The 27145-nt window shown below is 32.6% G+C and overlaps 2 protein-coding genes across 2 annotated transcripts; both read right to left on the reverse strand.

Annotated features, from left to right (window-relative positions):
* Positions 1 to 7241: 7241 nt before the first annotated feature.
* On the reverse strand, positions 7242 to 7981 carry LOC115955477 (heavy metal-associated isoprenylated plant protein 47-like). The gene is made up of 3 exons (XM_031073600.1): positions 7929 to 7981; positions 7677 to 7755; positions 7242 to 7573 (listed from the first exon to the last, which is right to left on the reverse strand). The coding sequence occupies exons 1-3, from the start codon at positions 7932 to 7934 to the stop codon at positions 7242 to 7244; spliced, it is 417 nt and encodes a 138-aa protein (XP_030929460.1). The 5' UTR covers positions 7935 to 7981.
* A 13346-nt stretch (positions 7982 to 21327) lies between these two features.
* On the reverse strand, positions 21328 to 23338 carry LOC115955478. Its single transcript, XM_031073602.1, has 3 exons — positions 22160 to 23338; positions 21402 to 22049; positions 21328 to 21345 (listed from the first exon to the last, which is right to left on the reverse strand). The coding sequence occupies exons 1-3, from the start codon at positions 23336 to 23338 to the stop codon at positions 21328 to 21330; spliced, it is 1845 nt and encodes a 614-aa protein (XP_030929462.1).
* Between the last annotated feature and the right edge of the window lie 3807 nt (positions 23339 to 27145).

A 27145-nucleotide genomic window follows, 5' to 3' on the forward strand; every position in this document is an offset into this window, starting at 1 on the left:
TTTCACTGAGGCATAAGTACTGGGTGGGCCTATCACACTAATGAAAGAAAAAGAGAAAAAGAGAGATGTGAGTAGATTAGATTTTAGATTTGGAAGGTGTGGTAGACCATGCTATTTGCTTTAAAACAAAGAGGGTTGATTTCATGGTTAAGACTTGAGATTTAATGTTTCATAAATTTTTAAGGTGAATTTGATGTCTCTTGTCAACCTTAAAAATCATCCATTGCAAATGTTGTGGGCACTTATTGTGTGAAATGTGTTTGGGCTAAAAAAAAAAAAAAAAAAAAAAAAACTAGATATATTTTGTTCTTCCTCATTTGGTCATGTTTATTTAATTTTATTTATAGATATGATGTGTTACCTTAATTTTAGACAAAAATATAAATGAAAATATTTTATCCCACACTCTTAGTGTTTCATTTTATATTTCACCTCCTACAATATGTCATTTGTAATTTGTCTGAATTTTTTTTCCCATTCTAAACTTTGGTTACTTTATAAGAAAACAAAAAAAAATGTGCAATTGGTAAAGCATGAAGTAGAATACTTAAAATGATTCAAATTGCTTAAACTTCATTATAGTCAAGTCAGTATTTATGTAGAGAGTGTTTGAAGATATCCAAATTATCCAAGCTTTAGTTCTTCTTTTTGTTAATTTTAAGTGTCTCATCAAACAATTAATCAAAAAAGATGTTTCATTAGAAAATAGCATTACAAGAGAAGAAAAGACAAATCGACTGTCCTGACCTTTCACCTTGTATAACTATTAATGATGGCTGTAAACTATTGATCTGTCACTGGGATAACATATAACTCCAAATAAATTTTAAGGTAGCCTTTGTATTATTAAAAGAGAAAGTCCAGATACAACAAATTTGACAAAAAATTTAAGTAGCAAATTATTAGTGGTAGATTAAAAAAGAAAAAGGATTTTAGTGATGGATTCAAATAAAAATTAGTAGAAATTTTTCCAATTCAATTGGTGTGAAAAATGTTATCAAACTTTTTGTGCATGTAACATTATTCTTTCTAAAACTTTGAAAATTTTTAGAATTACATTTCAATGATAGTGGTACATTAAATTTAACAATGTGTCCCTTCAGCTACACTTGAATGGTGCGCTCTGTAGACCTGAAAAAGTGATGCAAATAGAGGCCCTATGTTCCAAGGGATTTCGGGGTGTTTTATGAATAAAGAGTGAAAAACTGTGTCAAAGACGAAGACACTGCTTACTTGTATAAAAAAGGATTATTAATAATAACAATGTGGATTTCCAAGCTTTTGGTGAGACTAGAGTCATAAAAAGATTCAAAACAGTACATTTCCTGAATGATATCCATGCAATAGTTATTTGGCAAGTCATCAAAACAGTACATTTCCTGTGGACCTGTAGGCTGTAGCAAACAAACAGTGCATATCCAATATATCAAGCAAGAAACAACATCCAACCATCCTTTTAATCATTTAAGGATTTAATTGTACTATTTCAATCCCTTAATAATGGTTGTATTTGCAAGTTATAATGTTCTCCTTAAAATTCAACTGATTTATTATGGTGATTAGAGTTTTTTTTCACCCTCTTCCATTAGGATCTTTGATAAACTTTTGAAATATATATATTTTTTTCTTTCTAAAATCATGTTTAATGAAAATTCAAATTTTCACCATAGTTAAGAGAGACGTTGCTTAGTTTTGAAATTTAGGGTGATACCGTAATTGTACCAAAAATTATAGGGGAAGTGCATTTTTTTTTCTTCATATAACAGATTAAATAATAAAAACAATCAATAGAGCCAATAATATTCAAGTTATAAACTAGTATATGAGGGGTTCAAGTTATAACTTACTGTTATCCATTAACATTCTTTGTAGTGACTAATGTCTGTGATTCGAACTCTAGCTCCCCCTTCGCACCATCTATCTATCAATATAAAAAGAAGGAATTAATGTAAACAATATTAGAGTATATTGAGAATGAAAACATACCTTAAGGCAAAGAATTCCATTGTCAAGTTCAAATAAGAATTTTTTTTTAGATAGATATAATAGGATTTGAACTTAAGAAGTTCACTTTATGTCATGATAATTGTTTTTTTTTTTCTTAACCGATCAAGATACTAATTTTTTTTTTTTTTATGGGGTCAAGATACTAATTGATTTTTGATATAAACGAAAATTCGAACTCAAATACTTTATTTAACATTAAGAGAATTCGTTAATTGAAATTTACTAAGTGCATATAAGATTAATTGTCACATAAGAATCAAAATCATAAAGTGATTCAACATATCTGATTATAAGGGGAGAAAGCGCAATTTTTTCTCATCATTTAATCATCAAATTAAGAATGAAAATCATAAACAGATTCAACAAATCTAATGGTTATGAATCCTTGAATTTAATCAATTCCATGGATACATGGCACATTCAAACTCACCAAGATACATAAACGATTGTTGGCTTTTGTTTTCTTTTGTTTATCGTTATTATTATTATTTTCCTGCTAATTTAAATGATTTTCGGATTAGTTGTTCAGCTTACCGTTTCACTTATTTTACATTAACTGTCATCCTCATAAAGAACATATATCTTTAATGGAATTAACGATTAAGATAAAACAAAATATTGGTTCAAAATTTCAGAGAGAGGAAGGACAGTTAATAAGAGCTATATCAATTATCAAGAAGAAAATAATTTTTAATGGGCTTTTCTGTTAAGTTCTTGGTGTGACATTAGCATTTCCAGAGGTCTACTTTCCAATTTTCATACATAAGATTACGAACATCACTCAAATAAGTTCCCCTCTTAGGATTCAGTCATATGACTACTTAACTAAAAAATACACTTCTATCCTATGAGAAAAAATCTACTTGGTAGAATCTTAAGAGAGGAACTTAAGGAATAGTACCTAAGTCTTGCCCCTAAAATAGTGATCATTTAATTACTTAATTATAATTCTAACAATGTAAGGAAGAGAGAGAAACATGGATGAAGAGAAAATAGGGAGAGAGTAGGACAAGTGGAGGAAATAAGGGAAGACAAAGAAACTAGGAGAGAGAAAGAGTGTGTGAGAACACGCAAAAGAAATGAGCAAATTCTAAGGAGTCTTGACTAGTCTTATCTAGAATCCAATTTTAGTAGACAATTGGTTTTTGATTTTACTAAAAACCTGAAGATAAATTGAACACATGAGAATTGAATGGAAGAGTTTAGTTTTTGATTTTACAGCTATATGTACTTAATGGCAGCTTCCAATACACACAATCAGTCAATATTTTTTTTTTAATATTAATTTTGCTTTTGTTTATTTATTACAAGTTGCTAACCTGTACAATGTATGGGAAATATTTGCATAATTGTGTATTTTTATTGTTTTTAAATCAAACTGAAACAAATTAACTCTGATAACTCTTGCATCAATGTGAATCTCACGGCATTAAAAATAATAGAGCAGATGTGTTATATCTTGTGTATATATAATTGTAAATTGTGGTTTCTTTAATAAATAAATTAGTTTACTAGGTTGTACTCGGTTTGTAACTCTTTAATAAATAAATAAATCAATAACAAAATTATGTGAAATTGTGAGGCTTGCAAAGCTGATATGTGACCATTTTGAAAAACTAACAAAAAGTTAAAGACTTCGGTTTTATATAGATATATAATTTTTTTTTTTTTTTGAGAAAATAGTAGAGATCAAGATTTAGTAAACACGTTGAGTCCTAAGAAGACTTGAAACTAGTGCTTATATGATAGAAAAAGTGTCACATTTTAGCCAACCAAGCCCAAATGATAAAATGGAGTTTGTTGTATGTGAAAAAAGAACATTTTAATAAAATGTAGTGTATAATAGAAAATCTAATGTAAGGTGATTTGAAATGTGAGTATGTAAAATAGAAAAAATAAGTTTTATGCTAAAATAAATAAGAATTTTTATTGCACGAGCTGATGCGAATGTCCTAATCAAATAGTCCTACATTCGAACATATCAACCAATGACATCCTTTCTTAAATGTCCTAATCAATCCCAAATAAGTTTTGTTTTGTTTTTTTGTTTTTTTTTTTTTTTTTTAGATAACTTAATATTTTAAACTTATGGTATACGTGACATGATATAGGCGGGATTTAAACACAGTTCTTAGAGTAACAATATAAATTTACACTGCTGGTATTATTTATTTTGCATTAAGTTTTTCTTATTCTTATTCTTTATTCTTTATGTATTTCCCTAGGATAAAGGAAGAGAGTTAGAGAAACAATTTAAAAATCACAAAAAATTGATTTTTTAATAAAATGTAATATAAAATAGATAATTTAATGTATTATGTTATGAAAAGTGAGTATGTAAAATAGAAAAAAAAAATTTATTCTAAAATAAAAATGAATTTTTGAACTGATGCGAATGCTTAGCCGAAATGTGTATAGTAATAAGCACGGGGCACGTGGGCCCGATGTAGAATTAGTGACTGAATCTTTTATAGAACAAGTGGGTCATGGTCCATACTAAATTTTATATTCTTTATAAAAATAGTAGATTTAGAGATTTAACATTTTAACATATGGATAAAACAAAAAACCTTGACCCCCACAAAAAATGGAAAAATGGCCCATTTAGTCCATTTTGGAGGCAGAAAAGTATTGTTATTGCTATCAACATGTTTGAATTCAATTTATTTTGTTTAACCTTTTGTTTTCTTATTCAAATGTCTTTGTTTGGGATACTTACCTGTTTGATGTTTGAGAGACAAAGTAAAAATTTGGACTTTGACATTTGAATGTTGTTGTGTTTCTATTTGACTCCATTTAAACAATTTGTTTGAGTACTTTTAAAACTTTTTTTTTTTTACTTGGAAACATTCGAGAAGAATTTTAGATATACTATAGAATATAAAGTTGAGAGAATGGGGATAAGTATTCGAAGTTTTGTTTTTGTTTTTGGATTTAATTAATTAATTTATTTATTTTGGTTACCTGGCAATGCTAATTAAATTGTTACTTATAAGAACATTAAACATACTGTAAAAATTAATTATAATATTGTACTGTTTTAGTCATGAATATTGTCAAAACTAATTTTCACAATAGATGATCGAGTCGAATTGATAGGAAAATTATTTCAAAATTTAATACAAAGTAAATCATAAATAATTTCAGAATTGAAAAGAATGTCAAGTTTCATTTTAATATATGATCGAGTTGAAATGAATTAAGAAATAATTATTATTTGCATTTTATTTTGTTTATATTTTGTAAAATATTGATGCTAGTTTGGATTTGCACATATTAATTTAGTTTTGAGTTTTTGTATTTTTTTTTTAATTTTTTATTCTTGAATGGTAAAAATCTTTTTGTTAATACTTTCAGGCCTTATGAAATCTTGGTTCTGTCCTTGTTTAGACTTTAGATAACAAAGCTACTTCTCATTGCAACTTGGTAAACAATAATAATAAATCCTTGTAGCAGATGAAGCATGAGCATCAAACTTGTCTATCAATCATTTTCTTTTTGATACTTCAATCACAAAGTACAAGGGAAAAAAAAAAAACACAGAATATACAAAAGTACTAATATTACAGCAGCCATAGCAAACAAAAAAAAAAAAAGAGGAGACAGCCACGTTTAATTTGCATAATGCTGCAGTGTTAGGAACATTGATGTCACTTATCAGAGCATCCATTACCCAATTGTTAGTCCTGTTGCCATTGCCAATATATCTTGCTTGTGAAGACCAGTATGCCATGCACAGATACATTCCCTTAGAAATTAAGCAAGCATCGTAAAACCTCCCTTGATCCAAGGCATATATGTTTAACAAGAATATACCAGTTGCTTATTTATTGTTCTAGTAGCTCAAAAGACATTGACAAAGTTAGGAATTTATCTTAGATGGTCATATATAAATTTATTTGTGTATGAAATCTAAAAGAGTAATATACAATACAATTTAATAATCAATATACAAATTAAATAAATATTAAAATAGTAGTATTAAATATAATAAACAACTACCAAATATATATTAATATAATAAAGTAATAAACAACAACTAAATACATGTTAATATAGTAGTAAATTTTAATCAAATACATTTATGATGTGTGATATATAATATATTGATTATTATAATAACAAATAATATATTATAAGGAAAAACAAAAAAAAGTAAACTATCTGGGAAATAATGGGAATTGGGAAAGTGGTCAGCCGGTCAGGGGGCACAATGCTGCACAGGGGTGAGGGCCTGTAAGACCGTACCTGTGGGGCCCATGTGAAACACATGTTTTATGTGCCGGCGCATACGAAATTTTTCCGAGGGCATACACAGACGCTTCAAGGCTCAAGGCTCAAGCTTGTCTTTCTTTTTCTTGTCTTGTCCAGTCACACTCCCATAGAAGCTTTATAAGATTTTACTTTTTACATTACAAATCAACAGCAGCCTAAAAAAAAAAAAAAAAAAAAAGGGCCCAAAGGAAAGAGTTGAAAAGAAAAGAAGAAGAAGAAGAAGGCAAACGGGGAGAGAGAGAGAGAGTCAGCTGTGGTGGCTTCGTGTGGTGAATCAACATTCAATAAAGTCTCTCACCTTTCAATTTTTCTATTATTGCGTTACATGTAAGCGCTAGATGTGTTGGTATGAAATGTATATATTTTTTTTCTTTTATTTGTTGAGGTAATTGTTAAAATGCCTAAATGTTCATTCTAAAAATGGTAAATGTTGAATTATTGTAATTGTTTGACATATATATTTATTACTAATTGGATTATATTCTATTTAAATGAAAGTTTATTTATTTTTAGACTTTTATTTTAATTATTAGATTTTTAAACTTTCTTAAATATATATGCATATTATTAAGTATGGGAAGCCAAAATGATAAGGTTCATAAAAATTTTCAAATTAGTTAGGATAATTCCAAACAAAAAATTTCCTTAATCTTTTTCAAAAAATTTGGGGGGGAGGGGGAGGGGGAGGGAGCCTCGGTCCTCAAGTAGTTCCATCACTGTCGAAAGATCAACTTAACGAGAAACTTCCATAATAGAACACATCCAAATGTAACAATAGTGCTAGAAACATGACATTTTTCAAAATTGCTGACTTGGAATGTTGTAAATTACTAAAATAATATCACTGATCTAGATCCATTATTGATACTATTTTTATTATGGATAAATCATAACACGCCCTAATGGTATATGTGAAAATTATGTTGTCCAAAACTTCTTGTTCCAGAAAACGTTGGATATCACATGATGGGGCAGTAACTTGGACTCGGAGTATAATCATAGACTCTCGATTCATATAACATGGGATATGGTGCATATTGAGGGCAGATGGGCAACTGAGGACAGCCACAATAACATGTTGAAGAGGTACTTTCGGGTTTGTTTGGCTTCTGAACTTCCGGTTTTGGTTTCTCTTCTGGTTTTTTATTTGCCTTCACTTCGTCCACGCTCCATAAAGCGGCATAGCAGAGCTTTTTCCTTAATGAGCAGGTCAAGTTAGCAGAGTCAACACCTTCACCAATCACTACCAACTGATCTCTATCAGACCCTTCTATTGCCACCGAGTTCACACCTGTAAAATTAATGAACATTGTAAGTACCTTCTCCATATATAGTTACTTAAAAGCCAATCTCTCTCTCTCTCTCTCTCTCTCTCTCTCGTGGTTGATGCTAACCATTTGCTTTGCAGGCAATCTTCATGGCCTTTCTTGTGCATTTGTCACAGTTCATTTGCACCTTGATCACTATTTTTTGCTGTAACATAAGATAAAAAGCACAGAATTTAGTTCTAAATTTATAACACACACATACAAACACACATTATACCAAAAACTTTTGTTGTTTCTTAAAGACTATATAGATACAAATAAAATCAAGTTTCAGAACTCGCTTGTTTTGCGTTTAAGGTGTAACGAGGTTTAATTTACCTTCATGTTTTAGACGAAGCAATAACAGGCGGATTTTGTGAGAGAGCTTTAATGACTAATGAGCTTAACCTGTTTCTTTTGGAGAAAGAGATAAATTGTAAGTCTATTTATAAACGTGAGCCTAGCGGAGTATACTTTGACTAATCTAGCACACCGAAAAGGATTAATTGTTATCTTTTTATTTATTTATTTATTTATTATTATTATTATTATTATTTTGAGAATAACCGGCAGAATTTTATATAATGAAAGAATAAATTTATACAAGAACAAGGCAGCATCAAGGAATATCAAAGAAATTGTACTAGCTATGAGCTTTCCCTTCACCTATCAAAAAAAAATAGCAGCTATATGCAAGTATACATCAAGGAATGCCAAAGAGAAAACAAGACTAACTTACAATTACTCAAAACAAGCTTCCATAATTAGCTTCCAAATATTCTAAAGTATGGGCTGCAGCAGACCTGGCTAGAAAAGAATTTATTTTTGAGTGAAGGATAATTGTTGTACATCTAGGACTATATTTCCGTACATTGCATTTATGACTTTTGTAATTACTTATTTAAATATATATGTTAGTTGCCATGTTTGATTAGCTTCTAAATTGCTGTTGAAAATATGAAGAATTGAGGACAAATGGAAATTTCTACAATTAATTATGTGTTTTCCCGTTAAAAAAAAAAAAAGGGTTTTATTAGCTTATAATTAGGGGTGACAATTTTTATCCACATCCATGAACCCACTCATTACCCACCTAATTTGGATAAGTCTTAACCCAACTCATTTAAAAAATTTTGGGTTAAATGGGTAAAGACCCATTAGGTTATTTAATTATATGGGTCTTAATGGATAAACCCACTAATACCCACTAAAACCCATCTAAAATTTAAATAAACAATATAAAATCTAAATTTCTAGAAAATAACCAAATTACCCCTAAAACCCAAAAAAAAATGATCAAAATACTCCCAAAACCAAAAAATGACCAAAATATATCCGAAACCTAAAAAATGACTAAAATACCCCCCAAAATCTAAAAATTACCAAAATACTATCAAAACCAAAAAATGACCAAAATACCCCTGAAACTCAAAAAATGACCAAAATACCTCTAAAACCTAAAAATTACCAAAATACCCCCCCAAAACCCAAAAATTGACCAAAATACCCCCAAAACCTAAAAATGACCAAAATACCCTCAAACCCAAAAAATGACCAAAATAATCCCAAAACAAAGAAAATGACCAAAATACCCCCAAAACCCACAAAATGACCAAAATACCTCCAAAATCTCTAAATTGAGCAAAATACCCCCCAAAACCTCTAAAATGTCCAAAAAATTACCAAAATACCCCCAAAAACCCAAAAAATGACTAATATACCCCCTAAACCTAAAAAATGACCAAAATACCTCTAAAACCTATAAAATGACTAAAATACCTCCAAAACCTTAAAAAATTACCAAATTACCTTGTAACCTAAAAAATTACCAAAATTCCCCCTAAACTTAAAAAATGCCTGAAATACCCTAAAACCTATAAAATGACTAAAATACCCTCAGAAACCTAAAAATGACCAAAATACCCCCCCCAAAACCTGAAAATGACCAAAATATCCCCAAAACCTAAACAAATGACTGAAATACCCCCGAAACCTAAAAATTATCAAAATGCACCCTAAACCTAAAAAATTACCAAAATACCCCTGAAACCTAAAAAATGACTGAAATACCCCTGAAACCTAAAAAATTACCAAAATACCTTGAAAGTTAAAAAATGATCGAAATACCCAAGACCTAAAAAATGACTAAAATAACCCCAAAACCTAAATAAAATGACCAAAATACCACCAAAACCTAATAAAATGACCGAAATACCCCCAAAGCCTAAAAATTACCAAAATACACCCTAAACCTAAAAAGTTACCAAAATACTCCCTAAACCTAAAAAATGACCGAAATAACTCCAAAACCTAAAAAATAACTGAAATACCCCCGAAACCTTAAAAAATTACCAAAATGCCCTGAAACCTATAAAATGATCGAAATACCCCAAAACCTAAAAAATGACCAAAATAAGCCCAAAACCAAAAACAAATTATCGATAAAAACCCCTAAAACCTAAATTATGACCAAAATACCCCTAAACATGTAAGATGACCTAAATACACCTAAAACATCTAAAATTACCGAAATAGAAGTTTAGGGTATTTTGGATGTTTCGAGGATATTTTCGACAAATTAAAGGTTTTAAGAGTATTTTAGTCATTTTATAGGTTTCAAGGGAATTTCAGTAATTTTTTTTAAGTTTTAGGGTTATTTTGATCATTTTTTAGATTCTAAGGGTATTTTAGTCATTTTCTAGGTTACGAGGGCATTTATATCATTTTTTAGGTTTTAGGGTTATTTCTATAATTTTTAGACTTTTTGGTTGTTTCGGTAAATTTCTAGGGTTCAGAAGTATTTTGGTAATTTTAAGGTTTTGGGGTATTTCGGTAATTTTTTTAGGTTTTGGGGGTATTTTGGTTATTTTTTGGTTTTAAGGGTATTTTGGTCATTTTTTGGGTTTCGGGGGGTATTTTGGTCATTTTTTTAGTTTTGGAGTGTATTTTGGTCATTTTTTGGGTTTTATGGGTACTTTGGTCGTTTTTTGGGTTTTGGGGGTATTTGGGTCATTTTTAGATTTCAAGGATATTGTGGTAATTTTCTTGGGTTTTGGAGGGTATTTTGGTCATTTTCTAGGTTTTGGGGGGTATTTTGGTCATTTTAGAGATTTTGGAGGTATTTTGGTCATTTTAGTGGTTTTTAAGCATATTTGGTGATTTTAGAGATGTTGGGGGTATTTTAGTCATTTTAGAAGTTTCATGGGTATTTTGCTCATTTTAGATATTTTGATCATTTTAGTGGTTTTCGAGCATATTTGGTAATTTTAGAGATATCGGGGTAATTTTGGTTATTTTAGAGGTTTCATAGGTACTTTGCTCATTTTAAAGATTTTGGAGATAATTTTGGATGTCCAAGGGTATATTGGTAATTTTGGAAGTGCAGGGGGGTATTTGCATCATTTTAGATATTTAAGGGTATTTTGGTAATTTTGGAGGTCAAGAAGGTATTCAAGTAGTTTTAGAAGTATTTGGATTATATTGGGTTAAATGGGTGGGTTACAAATTAAATGGGTTGGGTTGGTAATGGATAATTAATTTATATATAAACTGGTCATAAATGGATAATTGTGTAATTACACACCTAACCCATTTATGACCCAACCCGCCCATTTGCCACCCCTACTTATAATAAGCCATCATATTTACAAAAATATTAAGAAATTTTCAATCAAGACTTTATGTGCATAATCACTTCTTAAAGATAGTTTCTTCTCCCAAGATAAATAAAATAAAATAAAATAAAAACCCTCTTGAAGACAGTTGAAGCCTATCTAATAAGGTGTAAATGATAAAAACAAATGGCAGTACATTTATTAATTCAACATTGTGTCTAGAGCACTATTATGATTACCGTTTCGGTTTTGTTTATTGGAACGGAATGTTTCGATATTAGTTTATTTTGGCATACCCTTTTCATTCTTTGCCAAAAGCAGATTGGATGCTTACCTTGTTGCTTTCTATCGATTTGAATATCTTCCCACTATTCATCTGCTTCATCGTCCAATTTATTAGATGCAAGCCACACTTTTTCTTCATCACAAATCTTCCAAAAATTAAAATACTCTCCCAAATCAAGAAGCCAGTCAATAAAATCCAACTTACATATATCTCCGTAAAAGAATGAAATTTTCTTATAGTTAGGAGTGTGTCGTTGAATATATTGATCATTGTTGTTGTGAGATGATTTCCTAGCAAGAAGAGTAGCAATCATTTGCTTGATTTCGCCTATAATTTGCTAACTCTTTTCACAAAATTGTTGATTCTCATCACGGGCTTTCTTATGAAACTCGAGGAACTCAGCCCTAGTGAGGACTAGGTTGTTGATGTCGTTACCACTGTCATTGTTGTGGTGGTTACTGTGATGCCTTAATTTGATTAATTGTGTGATGTGTGTGGATGTGTGATGAGTCCCATATCGGGTATTTATTACGTTGAATTGGGCTTTATTAACAACTGCAAGGAGCCTCAATTATGACTAGTCCTTTTGAGGTATAGCGCAAATATGGCTAGCGCTTTTCCTTAGGTCGTTACATAATTGTGATGCCTCAATTTGATTGATTGTGTGATATGTGTGAGTGTGTGATAAGTCCTACATTTGGTATTTACTAGGTTGAACTGAGTTTTATTAACAATTGCAAGGAGTATCAATTGTGACTAGTCCTTTTGAGGTATATTGCAGATGTGACTAGCACTTTTCCTTGGGTCATTACATATGGTATTAGAGCGAGCCAGGTAATCTCATGTGGGCTCAAAGACACTACCCCACAAAAGTGGGCCCTAACGAGGACGTTAAGGATTTAAGTGGGGGAGATTGTGATGCCCCAATTTGATTGATTATGTGATATGTGTAGGTGCGTGATGAGTTCCACATCGGATATTTACAGGGTTGAACTGGGTTTTATTAACAACTGCAAGGAGTCTCAATTGTGATTAGTTCTTTTGAGGTATAGCGTAGATGTGACTAGTGCATTTCCTTTGGTTGTTACAGTTACTATCTTGCTAGTTAGCCATTAGACTAGGGTATGTCAAGGCTCTGATACCAACTGATGCGAGATGTGGAAATGTTAAGAAGCAGAACACGTCTACCTCTAGAGAACACGAAACAAAACACGTTTACTTCTAAAAATAACCTTCAATTCACAAGGGTTCCTTGAATCCACAAGGAGAAAAGGTCTGGAATCCACCAGAGCATAGAAAGACAAAAGTCTGAATTTTATTGACTGAATAATTGTTTGAAAACTGAATTGCTCTTAGAGGCTACAATGCATTTAAATAGTAAAAAGAAAACCTAGGGCAACTAGAAACCCTAGGGCAGCTACGAAATCACATAAAACCCTAATTTCACTAAACAACATTAAAAGCATCTAAAAAGAAGGAAATAAATAACCTAAACCAAAAATAACAAAAATTACATAAAAATACTAAAATTAAATAATTACAAAAATTAAATATTAAATTGTGCCCTACATCACAAAACTAAAAAGCACTCTTTTTTCTTGATTCTTGAAGAGAAATCAAACCCAAAAAATATGTTTTCTGCTCACTACTCAACACATTGCTATTCTCCAACTAGAAGAAATCAAACCCCAATTTCATATTGGCTTGTTTATTTTTTTGGTGAAAGAAAAAACATTGAAGGATTTAAACCTTGAACTTAGGCCTGCCCACTCCACTTATTGGTGAGAGTCGAATCCAAGCGTTTATAGCGAGGAATCCAAGCCCATACCACCCCCATTGACTAGCTTTGGTGGTTATCTTGTATTTACTCACCTTTTCTAGCTTTCTTTTTTCTCTTTCTATTGCTGAAGTTCTCTTTAGTTTTGTGTTTCTCTTCCTCTTATAGTGGTTTTAGAACCATAACTTTTATTTTTTCATAACTTTGTTATAATTTTGACATGACAGACTTTCAGTAGTTGTCTATTACTTTTACATTGACCAACTATTTATTTTTTATACTCACAATTTGTCGCATCATAGTTGTGATTAAAAAAAATCTTGTCATATTAGTTTTTCTACACCCTTGCTGTTGCCTAGTTTCAATCACTGTCATCCACTCACCCTTTGTTACAATTTCTAGTCATTTGTTAACAGGGCCGGCTCAACAACTTTGGGGGCCTTAGGCGAAAATTTTAAGTGAGACCTTTTATATTTAAATATTTATTGATGAAGTGAGAAAACGTGTTGTCTTATAACTGTGGGCTGCACTATGCAATGCAGCTTGTGTTGCTGTGTAGTGCAAATGTGAGATGTCCAGCTTGTCCTCCTATGGCTATGTGTAAAAGCAAAAAACGTGTCCTATCATAGTAGAAAAGGGTCCAATTAAGAGAGGGGCAGAAAATGGTCCTATCATAGAAAAATTTTGTATCAATATTTTCCCAGCCTGTCCTATGACTAAAAACGTGTCCCATTAATCAATTGTGCGGTGAAATAAACTAAAAATATATATAATTTAAGTTAAATAAATAGAAGACTCATCATCTTCATTTTTGGAAAGATAGAGAGGGGAAGAAGATTACCTCTGGTACGCCTCCCCTTTTCAATTGAATTTGCTGTGAATTGAAGGGAATCAACAAAGAAAAATTTCAAGCTAGACTAAGTTTATGGAAAAAGATCAAGAATCAAGATGAAGATGAAGAAAAGAAAGGTAAGAATATAGATGGAGAGACAAAGAGATAGAGAGATGAGAGATTTTTCTTTTGTTTTTGAAATTTATAATTTCTATTTTAGCATATTTCAAGACAATTACGTTGTATTATTTATGAATTTGTCTGGTATTAATTTTGATTTTAGCATATTTCAAGAATGAGTTTATGGATTTGTCTCCTAAAATTTAATTTTGTTAGTTGAAGTTTGATTATTTTTGTTTTTTTCCTTTTTAATCTTCTGCATTTTAGGATATAATGGAGCATTTTTAATGTATTTTACTGACCAATAAAAGTGCTTAAAATTTTTTTAATTAAAATATATAGATAAATATCTTATATATAATTTTTTTTTTTTTTTTACAAGTGGGGGCCTTCTTTTATTTGGGGGTCTTAGACGATTGCATCAATTGCATCACTTATTGAGCCGGCCCGATTTATTAATCAAGTTTTTTGAGCCACGTGATTCAAGCCAACGAGCCACGTGATGCACGGTAGGAAGACTTGACTTTTGACTTGTAATCTCTTTCACACAACATTAGCCAAGTAAATGCTGCTACAATTTTAGGGTGACGTGGATGGCTGGTAAATTAGAGAGAGCTATAATTTTATATTTATTTATTTTTTATATAATCATTGAGTTAGCGAACCTGAACATGGTTTTTATTAAAATATTTATTTATTTAAAAGTGTGTAGGCGTCCTCAGACATGGGCTAAAAACTAGTGTTTTAAACCCTAGGTTTGGGCTTGCCCATTTCACCTATTGGTGAAACTCAAACCCAATATCTTATGCTAGGGAATCCAAGCTCACACCACGTTTTACTCACCTTTTCTTACCTCTTCTTTTTCTTCTTCTTCTTTCTTTTTTCTTTTTTATTTTTATTTTTTATCTTTTTTTTTCCTTCTATTGCTGAACTTCTCTTTAGTTTTGATTTTCTTTCCTCTTATCTTCGGTCACCCACTCACCCTTGCTGAATATATCTTTATATATATATATATGGGTTGATAATTAGTTGTCAATTATAAAATAAAATAGTGGGTTTATGTAAAAGTGATAAGCAACTACTCATAGACTGTCACGTTCGAATTGTGGCAAAGTATATATATATATATATATATATATATATTTGTTTATACTTTGATCCCTAACTCAAAATTCTGACTTCATCCCTCGATAGATGACATATTTATTGAACTTTGACCAACTTAAAATTATGCAAACATCGGAGGTATGAAAGTAAAATGTAATTCAGCATTAGATGTATCCAAATATGCACCCAATAATAAAATATAATGAGGTACAATCTTATTTAATGTTGCATAGCTATTGCATTATAAATTCTAACAGTATGGCATGTTGGGCACATGCTTTTGTGCAAGTTAGGAGTTTGGTCTATAGTTTGGCTCAATAATGATGCACTTGCGTGTTTGGGTTAACTTATTTTCTTTGGCTTATTCGGGGCAAAATCTCTTAACACCCCTAAATTTTGAGGTGCTTCGATATCCCCTTAACTTATATTTTAGCTACTTAGTATATGAATTTTATATGTGGCAAATTACCACTTTTGTTAGTGCTGTTTGATACATGTGTAAAGTTCAAGTACTAAATTGACTAAAAGAAAAGTTCAGAGCGTGTTAAGACAACTACCTTAAAGTTCAAGGGGGTATTAGAGCATTTTTCCCACTTTGGTTTAAAATATATGTATCTTTTACTATGTAATTTTTTTTAAAAAAATTACATTTACAAAAAAGAAAAAAAGAAAAGCTAAATCAAACAAACACTCGGTGAGCTTTATGCTGTATTTCAAAAGGTGATGGAAGTAAATGACATAGGAAGGATCGAGGATGGTGAGATGGAATCATACCTACTTTTGATTAGAGAAAATGTTGCATCAAAGAATTCCAAATTCAATAAGTGGGGTTGTTGACAAGTAAGTTTTGGAAAGTGAGGGCTGTGCGCGTCTCTCCCAAGGTTCTTCATGACTGATCTCTTTTCTCTTTCCGGAAATTATGTCTATCTATAATATTTACCATAGTTAAAATGGTTCGTTAAATACCTAGAATAGTTGAAAGCGATGCTCAATTTTTGACATTTGAGCAAGAACCTTGTAATTCTACTGTAGCTTTGATATTTTCAATAAAAATATTTAAGGTTCAAACTTCCAGCTTTGTTATTGTAATGATCAATTATTTAAGAAAAAAAAAAATTGTAGTTGGAAAGTATCATTAGTTTGTGACATGATTGTGACACCTAATCTTATAATATTAGGTGTCATGTAAGTTTTTTGAGGCCTTATGATTTTAAATTTTATTATTCTAATATATATTTTCTAAGGTATTACAAATTTTATTACATTGAGCTTACAAATTATGTCATCAATTATAAATAGACAATTCAAATATCCAGTTATGAGAATATCAAAGCCCACTAATTATATTTATTACCACATCAATTTGTAATTTTTATGTAGTAAAACTTGTAGTATTTTTAGCATTTTCCTTTTTCTAATTGAGTTTAAATTATATTCTATATATATTTACACCCTCCATTAAAATCTTGCCATATTGTATTTTCTTTAAATGATAGAATACATAGTTTTATATACAAATACAATTATAAAAAATCTCCATTATCAAATTTCATATTTAAACCAAAAAATAATAGAAAACAAATCATATTTTGTTGAGATGTCCTCTTCATTGCAGGAGTTGCCGTCTAGTTACTAAGTATTTTCTTTTCGAAATACATATGAAGTGGCACTCCAAACCAATAAAAACTACAACCTTACTTAATATCTTTTTATTGAAGGTGAATTTTTGACAAATCCACCATTAAATTACATCTTCTTTTTATATTCTCCATACTTACAAATTTATAGAAAATTAAATATTAATGGCTATGTCATCAATAAATTGTTTAAATTGCAAGTTTTTGTAGTTTCAAATTGTGCATAAAATATAAGCTTATAGATTATATAATAAATAATATTTGATTGACATAAAATTTAACATGTATATTAAGAGTGTAAAAAACATACAATTTAACGGTTAGATTTTCAAAATATGTAGCAATATTTATTTTATTGAGTAAGGTTGTTGCCTTATACTACAACCAATTTTATAGCTAAATTTTGTCTTTAAAATCTATTTTTTCACATGACTTTTTAACCTTTTGAACTTATGTCATATTTTTATGCTAGAGATGATTTGCTTTTTAATGTGGAATATACCAACTTTGAGAGTATCTGATAATTATATACCACGAAAATGTCAGGATAACATTCAGGTAAGAGCAGGTAAGAGTGATGGTGACTTGGTGAGTGATATAGTGGCATATATGCAAGCATATGTGGTCTTGGCTAAACAACTTAATGTCATATTTAAATTGGTAGAATCCGTGAGTACTAGGATGAAAGTTGACTTTATATATATATATATATATACTTACATGGGCTTGGGTCCAATATTAAATAATTATTTATTCTTGTATTATTTTTAAATATTTGTTTACTGCAATAGTATTTAGTTTTATTATGGTCAGTGTATCTGTTCATATGCCACATATAAATAGAGAATCCCCCATTCATAAACGTTGGCTTTTCCGAAAACGTGAACCTTTTCCCACAAAATATATTTTTTGCATAGAGTTGCATAGAATCAAAGAGAGAAAAAGAAACACAGTTTTGTTTGCTATGCACAAAAATTGTAGTGTTTTTTCTGCTTATGTTGTTGATTATTGCATCTTGGAAAGGCAAACGTCCATTAGTCTTAAATCACCATTGATGAAATAATGTGAAGGCTGAAATTTGTCTTAAGAAAATTGCATCAAACCTGAGTCTTGCGAAGTTTTTAATCATTCATTTTTTATGTTATGGTCGTTGAGTTATTTAATTATTTTATAAATTTCTTTTTATTTATAAAATTTATTTATTGTTCTTACCTTTTTTTTAAAAAAATTATTTATTGATTACATATTGTTCTTACCTATTGAATTTGTTTGTTTTTTTGTTTATGATTATATCTGCACATTGTTCTTGTTTACATAATCACAAAAATAAATTAAATTTCTGCAATATAAACCAACATTTTTCAGGTAACTACTAACCATACCGTCAAATCAGTTTACCATTTAATTTGATCATGCCAGCAGACACCTCCTTTGATCTCGGGGACTTGGAATTGGTTTTGGCATGTGTAGGCCCCACAAAATTGTTGATAGAAGTGCATTCATAATGGCGAGCCACGTTAGGGCCCCTAAATTATTGAAAATTTTTTTGGGAAAAATGCCCATACACCCCTTAAACTTTTAACTACTGGTCAAAAGACCCCCTTAATTTTTTTATTGGCTAATTTACTCCTTAAACTATTCATAACTGCCAAATTAATATTTCAGTTAGTCACACGTTAAAACACTAACGGAATAAACACATGCCACTCACGTGGCTTTTAAATACAAACTGAAAAACACCCAAACATCCAAAACCCAACGGAAGAGTAGAGAACCAGTCCAGGTCCGGCACAGAGAGAGAGAGAGAGAGAGAGAGAGAGAGAGAGAGAGAGAGAGAGAGAGAGAGAGAGAGAGAGAGAGAGAGAGAGAGAGATTGCACGCCGTTCATAGCCACTGCCAAGCTTCTCTCCGCCGTCTTGCCGCCCTTGTCCCAACGGCTCCTTGGTGGTTCTGCCGCACTGTTCAATCTGGGTATGTCTTTTTTTTTTTTTCTTCTTACGTCTTGCTATTTAAATTTTCTAAGAACTTTTATTTTTTTTAATCTCCATGTGCGAATTTTTATTGTAGAAATTCTTGTTTTGGTTTAATTTCTGGGTTGGGTCTCTATGAAATTCTTGGTTTTTTACTTTCTCCATGTGCCTTTCACCAACTGTTGCATTTGAGTATGCCATAGAGCTGTTTGATTAAATGCCTGAGAGAGATATGGCTACTGCTAAGGGGGTTTGGTTGCTTGGTTATCCAATTTTCCAAATATGCTGGCCTTCCAAGTTTCCCTTGCAACCCATTTGCAACAAAAACATATCAAACACGATAATTGGTTCTGTAATGATCCAGAACCAATTCTTGTATTTGGAATCAAGCACCTCCTTACTTGAGTTAACCTTGGGTCTGTACTTCCACATAAAGGTTGTCACAGATGTTTAATATCTTATTTCTGCTTAGGTTACTTAGGCCATTAAGTTCTGTATAATTGGATAGGCATAAGCAAAGAATGTAAATTTATATGTTCTTGAAAGATGTTTCATATAGACTCAGTCCGGTGTTTTGGTAGCAATTTTATGCACATCATTTTATTTAAGGCCAGGCCTCCTTTATTAGATCATCTTTTGGTCAACAATCTTTTGGACTATGCAGCTGCTACTTGGTTTCCTTTGTGCGTGCCTGTATGTGTTACATGTTTTCATTAAGAATGTAGCAAATGATGGCTATAATTATGGATTTGTCTGCTATTACTCAAGCAAATCATGTTGATAATGGTGCTAGACATTTTAACCTTTTAATCTATAACCTTATCTATAACCTTTTAATCAATTATGTTTAGTATATTGCCAATATAATGGTGCTAGACATTTGTCCCATGTGTGATAATAGTTTATCAATTTGATGATTCTACTAACTTATTTGGAATCAAGGCCTTGTTACTAACCTAATTGGAATCAAGACTACTAAAAGCTTGTCTATTTATATAGCACTTCAATTATTATTTCTTAATTTTCTCCTTCTTCATGTAGAAATCAACCCTAAATATTTCCCTTATTTGTTTCAGTAAATCAGAGAATGTAATTTACAAGCTCAAAGAGATGGGAAAGATTGGGGAGAAAGATATATTGCTGATCTGCGATTACTTCAGTAAGCTTGATCGCAACAACTTTGGGAAGATAACACTACCAGATCTTTAGGAACCTTGTGACTGCAAGAAATATGAAATCTGTTTCTATTCTTTAGATGGAAGAAATGTATAGTTACATTTTTTTTTTCTTCTTCCATTGATACTTGTAAAGGTTTCAAGTCATATAGGAGCAATGAAAAATAGAAGCCAATGGGATATGTCCCCCTTCTGTTATAGGTTCTCTTACAGCCATTAAATTGAGAGGCTGCTATGGAGGGTTTGAGTTGTATGATGTCGATTTGACACTGTAATAATTCAAGTAGTCAACAAGGAAAGTAAACAATCTTGGGATGATCTTACTTCTTCTCTTTATTTTGATTCAAGTTGTATGAGTGATTTGGTTGATGCGTACTTCTTCTCTTTATGCAATAACCACCAAAAATGAATGTGTCCCAATCTGCCATGAATTGAACTTTATGCAATAACTCTAAGAAAATAAATCAATAATTACACTTTTCCAGCAATATTGAAAAACAAATGTATACTGGCTCCATCAGTATTCTTAAAAGGATCTCAATATGCCATGAATTGAAATATCAAATAAGTGTTTACAAATGGTATATTGTTTGCCCAAAAAATAACACTCAATGAATCAATAATTACACTTTCCAAGCAATATTGAAAAACAAAAGTATATTGGCTCCATCAATATTTTTAGAAGGTTGTGTATCACTAAACAAATTATTGAACTAAAAAATTATTTATCTTCTTGCTGCCACTAAACCTTAGCCTTTCCCTTATCCTTCTTGCTTCCACTAGTGTTGTCCTTTGTACGACTTTGACTTGACTGTTGAGTACCTATATTTGATTGCTGAGTACCCTATAAAAAGCCAAAAAAGTTGAAAAAGTTTAACAAAGTAGTACTTGAAATTTGGATGAAAAGTTCAACAAAGTAGTACTTGAAATTTACCAATAATTTTTTACTCCCTTTAGCTCCAGATGTAGATGATTGTTCTAATTGCCCTTTCTTTTTCTTTTTATAAGCCTTCTTGTTGGGGTTATCAGGAGCTTTACAAGTTCTTTGATTATGGCCCCATTGGAAACAATTCCCACATTTCATGGTAGTTCCTTTCTTGCTCACCCTAAATGCATTAATAGGTTCTCCTACCTCCCTCTTTCTTATCTTCTTACGCTTGCCTACTTTCTTTGTAAATTTTGGGGGCTTGATTGGGTCATAGGGTGTTTTTGGCCACTGTTCATGGCTTGGAAGTGGGCTTATCATCCATTGGTAACAACTTAGGAATGTCTCCTTAGTGTAAGCAATGTCTACATAAGTCTCAAGTTGCTCTCCATGCTCAATTATTGCAGCAGCAACATGAAAACATGGGATTCCACTCAATCCCCATCTCCCACAACCACAAGTCCTCTCATTCAAGTCCACCACATATCTTCCACCATAAATATACTCCACCTCATATTTGGACTCTCCATTCCAACGAGAAATGCAATGTCCAACCTCGCTTTTTATCCTCTCAAGCTTCTTATAGATTCTTGGACAAACCCTCCCTTCATACCTTCTCATATGATCTCTTTTGGTTTGCAACCTTTGCATCAACATCACTCTTATGATCTCCATCATTGTCAACACTGGTTTATCCCTAGCCTCCAAAATCCAAGCATTGAAAGACTCTGCTATATTGTTTACTAGAGTGTCACTCTTGCTTCTTGGATTAAAAGCATGTCTGCTCCATGTTCTCACATCTAACTTCATAAGCCACTCATATGCCTTCACATCTAGCTTCTTCAACTCATCCATGTGGAAGTCAAAAGAATTCTTTGTTGCTGCCCTAGCAGCACTCCACATTGCATCTTTGAGTACCTTCCCAGGAAAATCCTTCTTAAAATTTGCATGTAAATGCCTAACACAAAATCTGTGCTCTGCATTAGGCATCAAATCTTTAAAAGTCTCTACTAATCCCTGCCATAAAAAATACGTAAATATACATTAGTAATTCAAATTCAGGTTATAGATCATGATATTTTAAAAAAATAAATAAATAATTCACATGCACATTAATTGTTTCTTGCCTTCTGTCGGTCTGAGATAAAGACCCATTCATTTTCATCCACATGTCCAATGTCATCCAACAGGCATTGTAGAAACCAGGTCCAAGAGCTTTTATTCTCAATTTCAACGATAGCAAAAGCGATTGGGAAGATATTATCATTCCCATCCTTTCCAACAGCAACCAGCAACTGTCCACCTGTTGTCCCCTTCAAATGACAACCATCTATCCCAATAAGTGGCCTACAACCTGCTAAAAATCCCCTTTTGCAAGCATCAAGACAAATATACATTCTCTCAAACACATCATTCGCAGTTTGTATCTTCACTGTGCTACCCACATTCCACTTCCTAATAGCAGCTGCATAGTCCCAAAGTCTCTCATACTGCTTCTCCTCAGCACCATGTATCATCTTGAATGCCATTCTCTTAGCCTTATAACATTGGTCCAAAGTCACATTAACTTCATGGTCCCTAAACACTGCACCCTTCAATGCATTTGCTGTCCAAGTATGATCATCTCTAAAGAATGGCAAATATTTATTGGCTAGCCACCTTGAAGAAATCTTACTATTCTTATGATCCTTGCCACACGTATGAATGCTTTTAAAACTTTTGATTTGAAAGGCATCTCCCATTTGTGTTTGGGATGCATGTATCTTCCAACCACATTTTTTTTTACATATAGCTGTTACTCTCCACTTATCATTGTGCTTATACTCAAAATCATGTTTTTCTTTAATACACCACTCCTTTAGTGCCTCCTTGAAGATGACATGTGATGCAAATTTTTGATCCTTCACTAGCTGTACATTCTCCATGCCAATGCGCTGGTTAAACTCAGGGAACCTAGGCCTTGAATTCCCTTCATCATCAGATGACCCTTCTGCACTCCTTAACTCATCACTATCCCCATGATCTGAATCTCCTTCACCATTCCAAACTCCCTCAAGCTGCTTGCCTCCAATTGCTCTATTGATTCCATCATCCTCCATACCAAAATCTTCAATTATATCATCATCAGATTCAGAAAAATCACTCAAATTGTAATCTTCATCATCCTCGTCATCCTCCACATCAATTGGAACATTAACAATTTCAGATTGGCCATCAGCCTCAATAGAATCATATTGGGATTGAGGAGCTTGTACATTTGGCATAGAAGGTGAATTTCCAGGGAGTGACAGTGGACATTCATCCATGGCTACAATACAAAATTAACAAGAACATTAATAGAAGAGCTGGAGAAAACATAATTAAAAAAAAAAAAAAAAACAATATAGAGAATAGTGAGAAAAAAAATATAACAATTTGCTCATGCACATGTGCATGATTGCTGCTAGTTCAATTCACATAATTCAAAATATTACAACATGCTGGCTTAGTCAGTAGACCATATGGCTGGAATCATTACACCGAGACCCAGTATCTTTAACACTAACCAAAAGCCATATCTTTAACAGTAAACTATATATTACATATTAATATTACTTAGCTGCACCCAGTATCTTTAGGGGAAAAAAAAAAGATGCACCCAGCAACAGTAGAAAAATGTAAAAATTAATAATATTCTTTTTAATGGATCCATATTCCAAAGTATTTAGAAACCTTAAATCAGTTGAGTTACAAAGACATTCGGCGATCAAATTCCCTCTATCCCAACTAATGAATTATCATAAAAAATAAACTTATTTGGATCAAACTAGGTAAAATCTTTAGTGACTTAATGCAAATTTTGAAACTATGTTTATGATTTTTCAGTATCAACTGCTTCGTCATTGCAAATTTTGCATAAGATGGTTGTTAAGACATTAAGACCGTAAGGCTTACTTACAAAGTGACCTTGCCTGAACATATGGAAAAACTACATTATCTTCTCATAATAAAAAAGAAAAGTGCTACACTAATTCTATAGTGTAATTAGACATGGCAAGTTTGGACCAAACTGGAACACACTAAAAATACCAAGGGATTCATAAACAGGATTTTGGATGTTCATGATCAATCCTTATGTAGCTTTGCATTATTTCTTGGATGGATACAAGGCATATTTGCAAGTGACAAAATTAATGAAATTTCTCTAATTGAAGATTTAGTTATTGGCTTCTGGATCATTACAGAACCAATTATTGTGTTTGATATTTTTTTGTAGCAAATGGGTTGCAAGGGAAACTTGGAAGGCCAGCATATTTGGAAAATTGGATAACCAAGCAACCAAACCCCCTTAGCAGTAGCCATATCTCTCTCAAGCATTTAATCAAACAGCTCTATGGCATACTCAAATGCAACAGTTGGTGAAAGGCACATGGAGAAAGTAAAAAACCAAGAATTTCATAGAGACCCAACCCAGAAATTAAACCAAAACAAGAATTTCTACAATAAAAATTCGCACATGGAGATTAAAAAAAAATAAAAGTTCTTAGAAGATTTAAATAGCAAGACGTAAGAAGAAGAAGAAGAAGAAAAAAAAAAAGAAGACATACCTAGATTGAACAGTGCGGCGGAACCACCAAGGCGCTGCCGGGACAAGGGCAGTGAGACGGCGGAGAGAAGCTTGGCAGTGGCTATGAACGGCGTGCAGTCTCTCTCTCTCTCTCTCTCTCTGCCGGACTTGGACTTGGTTCTCTTCTCTTCCGTTGGGTTTTGGATGTTTGGGTTTTTTTCAGTTTGTATTTAAAAGCCACGTGAGTGGCATGTGTTTATTCCATTAGTGTTTTAACGTGTGACTAACTGAAGTATTAATTTGGCAGTTGTGAATAGTTTAAGGAGTAAATTGGCCAATAAAAAAGTTAAGGGGGTCTTTTGGCCAGTAGTTAAAAGTTTAAGGGGTGTATGGGCATTTTTCCCAAAAAATTTAGTAGATATATATCGTACGAGTTATCCTAGTCATTTTGAAAAATTTAAGGAACCTTTATCCTTCTGGACCCCTGGTTATTATTATTATTATTATTATTATTATTTGTTATATATAAGAAAGTCTAAAAGATTCATCAAAAAACAAAGAAAGTCTAAAATTATTTTAGGCGAAACTACATTATTGGTCCCTGAAATTTACCCTGTGAACGCATTTGGTCCCTCAAGTTTCAAGTGAGCACTATTGGTCCCTAAAGTTTAAAAAAATGAGTGATACTAGTCCTTCAGCTAACTTCTGTTAAAAATAATACTTATGTGGCTAATGAAAAAGTGACGTGACATTTATAATTTTACTGCAGGCACTTATAAACTGATGTAGCAACTTAAGTGTCCTATACTATATTAGCTATTTAATTATAAATTGCCATGTAATCTTTAATTGGATTTTATTTATTCTTATGCCAAAAAAGAAAAAGAAAAAGGATTGGCTTCAACCCCTCACTCTCTCCTCCCCTTTTTCCCTTTCTTCGCTTCACCATTTTCCAGTTTTCTAATCAAGTGGCCGGACCACCTCAAAGCCAACAATAATTTACTGGAAACTCTCTTAACAAAAATCCAGATATGAGTTGAAGAGAACCGCCTTTGAGGATACAAAGTCTTTTACGTGGGAGGTTCTTTGCCGACCCAAATCAGATGGGGGACTTGGTTTCAAGGATTTGGAAAAATTCAACGATGCTATGTTGGCAAAACAAGTGTGGAGACTGTTGAAGGACCAATCATCGCTGTTTTATCGGGTCTTCAAAGCAAAATACTTTCCTAAGGGGTCCATTTTTGAAGCTGCAGCAGCCAAGGGGTCGTATGCGTGGCAGAGTATTCTTAAGGCGAGGAAGGTGATTTCGATGGGCATGAGGTGGAGAATAGGAGATGGGAAGAGTATTGATATATACAAAGATAATTGGCTGGCAGGGAAGGGGTCTGCCAGGGTGGTTTCTCCACACGTTCCGGGATTAGAAGGTGCTCAGGTTGCTGCACTCATAAACCCAGACACGTGCACTTGGAACATTAACATGTTAAACCAGCATTTTTTGAGCTTTGAAGCAAGCCGAATCAAAGCGATACCATTGTGCTGGACGGATCAGAGAGACCGCTTAATCTGGCCAGATAGTCAGAATGGGGATTATACGGTGAGGGCAGGGTACCAGATGTTATGTCAGGAAGCAAATTCTGGTGCTGCATCAAGTTCGGACTCATCACATCAGTCGGCCTTCTGGAAGAGTATTTGGAAGCTCCGCGTTCCAAATAAAATCAAATGCTTTCTTTGGAAAGTTTGTTCTAAGGCTCTACCCACAAAGGTTAATCTGAAGAAAAGAAAAGTTCTGGAAGGAGCAACGTGCAGTGCTTGTCTCTTGGACCAGGAAACAACATTTCATGCTATTTGGAGTTGCGAGAAACTTACTAACATTTGGGCCCCCTGTTTCAGCTGGGTCCGAACAGAGTATCCACTTCTACAGGATATGCAAGAGTTGATTAACGTGGTGAGACGAAGGGAAAACAGTTTAGAGCTGTTTGGGGTGGTGGCTTGGTTCATTTGGAACCAAAGAAACAAGCTGAGATTGAATGAGAGAGGCTTGCCAACTGAAAAAATTTTTGACGCAGCTAAAGGTTACTTATCGGACTTTCAGTCCAAGCTCCAGATTTCAAAAGTGCAGCAACAAAAAGGAAGCATAAAATGGCGGCCCCCAGTGGATGGAACGTATAAAACTAATTTTGATGGTGCGGTCTTTGCCGAATCGGAGGAAGCAGGGATAGGAGTCATAATTAGAGACTTTCAGGGGCTGGTTATTGCGGCTTTAGCTGAGAAAATTCCTTACCCGGGTTCTGTGGAGGTTCTGGAAGCGCTAGCTGCAAGAAGGGCAGCAAGGTTTGTAGTGGAAGTGGGATTAACAGCTTCTGAATTTGAAGGTGATTCGGAGGTGGTTTGGAGGGCGTTGAGGACAGCAGATGGAGCACATTCGTCTATGGGTGAAATTATCAAAGACACGATGTCTATTTTAGGTTCGTTAAGAACTTTTTCTTTCTCTCACACTAGGCGGCAGGGCAATTGTGTAGCTCATGCTTTAGCCAAGAGAGCAATTGTTTCTTTTCCTTTATTGGTC

The sequence above is a fragment of the Quercus lobata genome, chromosome 8 (genome assembly GCF_001633185.2).
Source record: "Quercus lobata isolate SW786 chromosome 8, ValleyOak3.0 Primary Assembly, whole genome shotgun sequence".
In the NCBI taxonomy this organism is placed as follows: Eukaryota; Viridiplantae; Streptophyta; class Magnoliopsida; order Fagales; family Fagaceae; genus Quercus; species Quercus lobata.